Source organism: Penaeus japonicus, unplaced genomic scaffold (assembly GCF_977035675.1).
Source record: "Penaeus japonicus unplaced genomic scaffold, GWHDUDI00000001_assembly GWHDUDI00000041, whole genome shotgun sequence".
Classification (NCBI taxonomy): Eukaryota; Metazoa; Arthropoda; class Malacostraca; order Decapoda; family Penaeidae; genus Penaeus; species Penaeus japonicus.
In genome coordinates, this window is record NW_028234443.1 from 1407171 (window position 1) to 1410368 (window position 3198).

General features: G+C 34.5%; 1 protein-coding gene across 1 annotated transcript in view; it reads right to left on the reverse strand.

Annotated features, from left to right (window-relative positions):
• Positions 1-221: 221 nt before the first annotated feature.
• Positions 222-3198, reverse strand: part of LOC122254063 (SET domain-containing protein SmydA-8) — a 3916-nt gene continuing 939 nt past the window's right edge. The window contains exon 2 of the mRNA XM_086534294.1: positions 222-1472. Coding sequence (XP_086390420.1) covers positions 335-1472 — 1138 coding nt within the window. The 3' untranslated portion in view covers positions 222-334. The remainder of the gene's footprint in view (positions 1473-3198) is intronic.

The window sequence follows — 3198 nt, forward strand, 5'->3', positions numbered from 1 at the left end:
ATATATATATATATATATATATATATTGTGTGTGTATATATATATATATATATATATATATATATATATATATATATATATATATATATATATATATATATATGCATATATCAAGGACATCTACACTGCATATCTTTCTTTCTCTCTTTCTCTCTTTTAACCACCCTTACTCTCAAGTGTAGGTTGTTTTGAATAGAAATTATTATCTTTACAATAAAACATTTATTTCTCTCAATCTGGTTCAAACATCAACGTCTACGTTAAAGGATACATTAAACTTCCTGTGTTTATGTTTTTTTTTTCGTTTTTTTTTGTGCTCTCACCCACGTTCCGATCACGAGTAGAGAGTAGCCTCCCACTGGCGAAGTTCATTGAGATTTTCCTGAGCCACGTGGCAGAGCGCTCCCTCCGGCTGGTCCTTGGGTTCATCCTGCAACACTCGGATACACTGCTGGAGCAATGCCTTCGCCGTCTCCACGTCCTTCCTCAGGGCTGCCTGGTCCACGTGTTTCTCGCTCGGATCCTGGCGGGTTCGCGAAAGCACCGCCAGATGGTACTCGTACAGCGCCACGCCCGCGTACGGAGCCAAGCGCGCCATTCCGGGGTCGAGGGCGGTGCAGACCTTCAAGAAATCTTGGCACAGCTTTTCCTTTTTCTTCATCGATTCCTCGCCTGTGCTGGAGGGATCTCGGCCGTAGAGCTGAAGGAGAGTGTGTCGAGCGGCGAACAGATGGAAGTGGTTCGGGTGCACCGTCGTCTTAGCCATGCGGTTTATGAGTTCCTCCAGTTTTTCGACCGACGGCATCGCTATGACGCTTTCGACTTCTTCGCCCAGTTTCAAGTTGATGTCCTTGACCTTGGCTGCTGTCATGGTTGAATTGCATGACGTGCATATCCAGTCAGCTAGTTCGTCCAAGGGCGCCGCAGACAACACGAACCCGTGATCACAATTCTTGCATCTCAAGGCAGAGAAATGTGTCCCTAGCTCCGTCGGGTCGGCACACCTGAAGCAAGTACACATGAAGTACTTGCTGTGTTTTAGGTGATCCCGTCTCGCTATGGTGCCCCAAAGTACGTGTGTGTACATTGTGCTGAGGTGCTCCCCGCTCTTGATATCAACCGCTGCCTTGACAACAACCTGGCGGGAAGCATTGAAGGTGTGTTTTGTATTCGGCGTGCAAGAGTGCTCCAACATGGCGAATACGGGGTACAGACCCAGAATTTCGGAGTCTGTTAATCTGATTTCCAGGGCATTGACGTCTATGATGCCCGTGACGGTGTGGATACTCTTCTCAGAACTGTCAACATCCTGAGCAGAAAACTCCTGCAGGAAGAAGTAGTTTCTTAGCATGTGGACGACTCTACGGTGGTTTTCTTTGTAGACCCAAGTGCCTTTGCGGTCTTCGTAGTGGCTCTCAAGTGACATCAGCTGTTCGTATTTCTTTGGGGACTTTTTCTTTAGGGCGAGACATCTGCGGAAGAAGAGAAACTTTTTTGTAAAATTCGAGAATAAAAAATCAAAACTTCTATTTATTAATACACGTGATTTGCTTTTTTTTTTCTTAATCAAACTCAAAAAGAGAGTAAAACTCATATTTATATTTCAATAGAGTGATTTTTTTCTTGAATCAAACTTAAGAAGAAATTATAGATTTTTAGAGATTCAAACGCTTTTTTTTAAAGGGATGGAAACCCAATAGAAATCTGACCTCAGTTACATTTTCAAAATCTGCGAGATTTCACAAAAAAATGGAAGAAATATATTTTTTTTAGATAAAGCTCAAAATTAGTTTTAAACTCACAGACATACAAACCTTTACATAATAATGATGATGATGATAATGATAATGATAATGATAATAATAATAATTATAATGATAATAATGATGATAATAATAATGATGATAATAATAATAATGATGATAATAATAATAATGATGATAATAATAATAATAATGATAATAATAATGATAATAACAATAATAATAATAATAAGGATAATAATAATGATAATGATAATGATAATGATAATAATAATAATAATAATAATAATAGTAATAATAATAATGATAATGATAATGATAATGATAATAATAATAATAATAATAATAATAATAGTAATAATAATAATGATAATGATAATGATAATGATAATAATAATAATAATAATAATAACAATAATAAAAAAACAAGATAAAAAAAATCATAAAAAAATAATAAAAATCAAGAAAATAACCAAAACATCTATACTAGACATATACCAAATTCCCCATTAGGAATACTATGTAAATTTACCTTTTTTTTTTGTCTTTTTAATTGCACTGCTCGGATTATATATAATCTAGACTATGCACTATCTCTTAAAACTGAAATTATCAAAACGACACACTATGGAAGAGACAAAAGCAAATTGGAAAAAAAACATTGAAAAATATCTAAAAATATGTGTATATTCGTTTATATTAATCCAGTTAGGTGGTTTAGAAGTAGGCCTACAAGCCTATGTATTATTACTATTGATAAATAGGGATTGATAAGCATGTAGTGGTATTGCATTGTTCTTGCAAAATAATATAAGCTTGTGAATAGATCTTATAGGGAAAAATTGCCTTAATATATACATATACATCCACAGAAACGTCTCAAATACACCAATGTAAGTATAGGCCTACAACTGTATATTAGGTTATAGTATGTGTCATAGGTCATAGGTCATAGGTCATAGGTCTTCCCCAATCGACTGTATAATAAACTCGAAATAGCTTGTGGCTAATGCGATTTTTTTGAAAGTTGATTTGTTTTATGTTTACTTATGGAATCCCCATCTGCATAAAGGAAATTATTAACACACAAATATTGCACTTTAAACTTATATTATGGAATAATTTTATTGCCAGACATATTCAACATTTGATGAATTGTGTCTCATCTTGTCATAGATAAATCCAATAATATTACAACAACTATAGGGCTTCCTTACAGTAGGAACATGACTATATATGTCAACACATGCCACGTGACGTAAAATACAACCACATACATTTCCTGTAACTTAAATAAAGATTTTTTTCCCTAGAATGAGGGATATGTCCTGTTTTTTTTTTTTATTATTATTATTTTTTTTAGGTAAGGTTATCAAACATAATTTAAATTTTGTGTTTTAATTTAACCGCTGTGACTAAAATTTTGAGGGTAGAT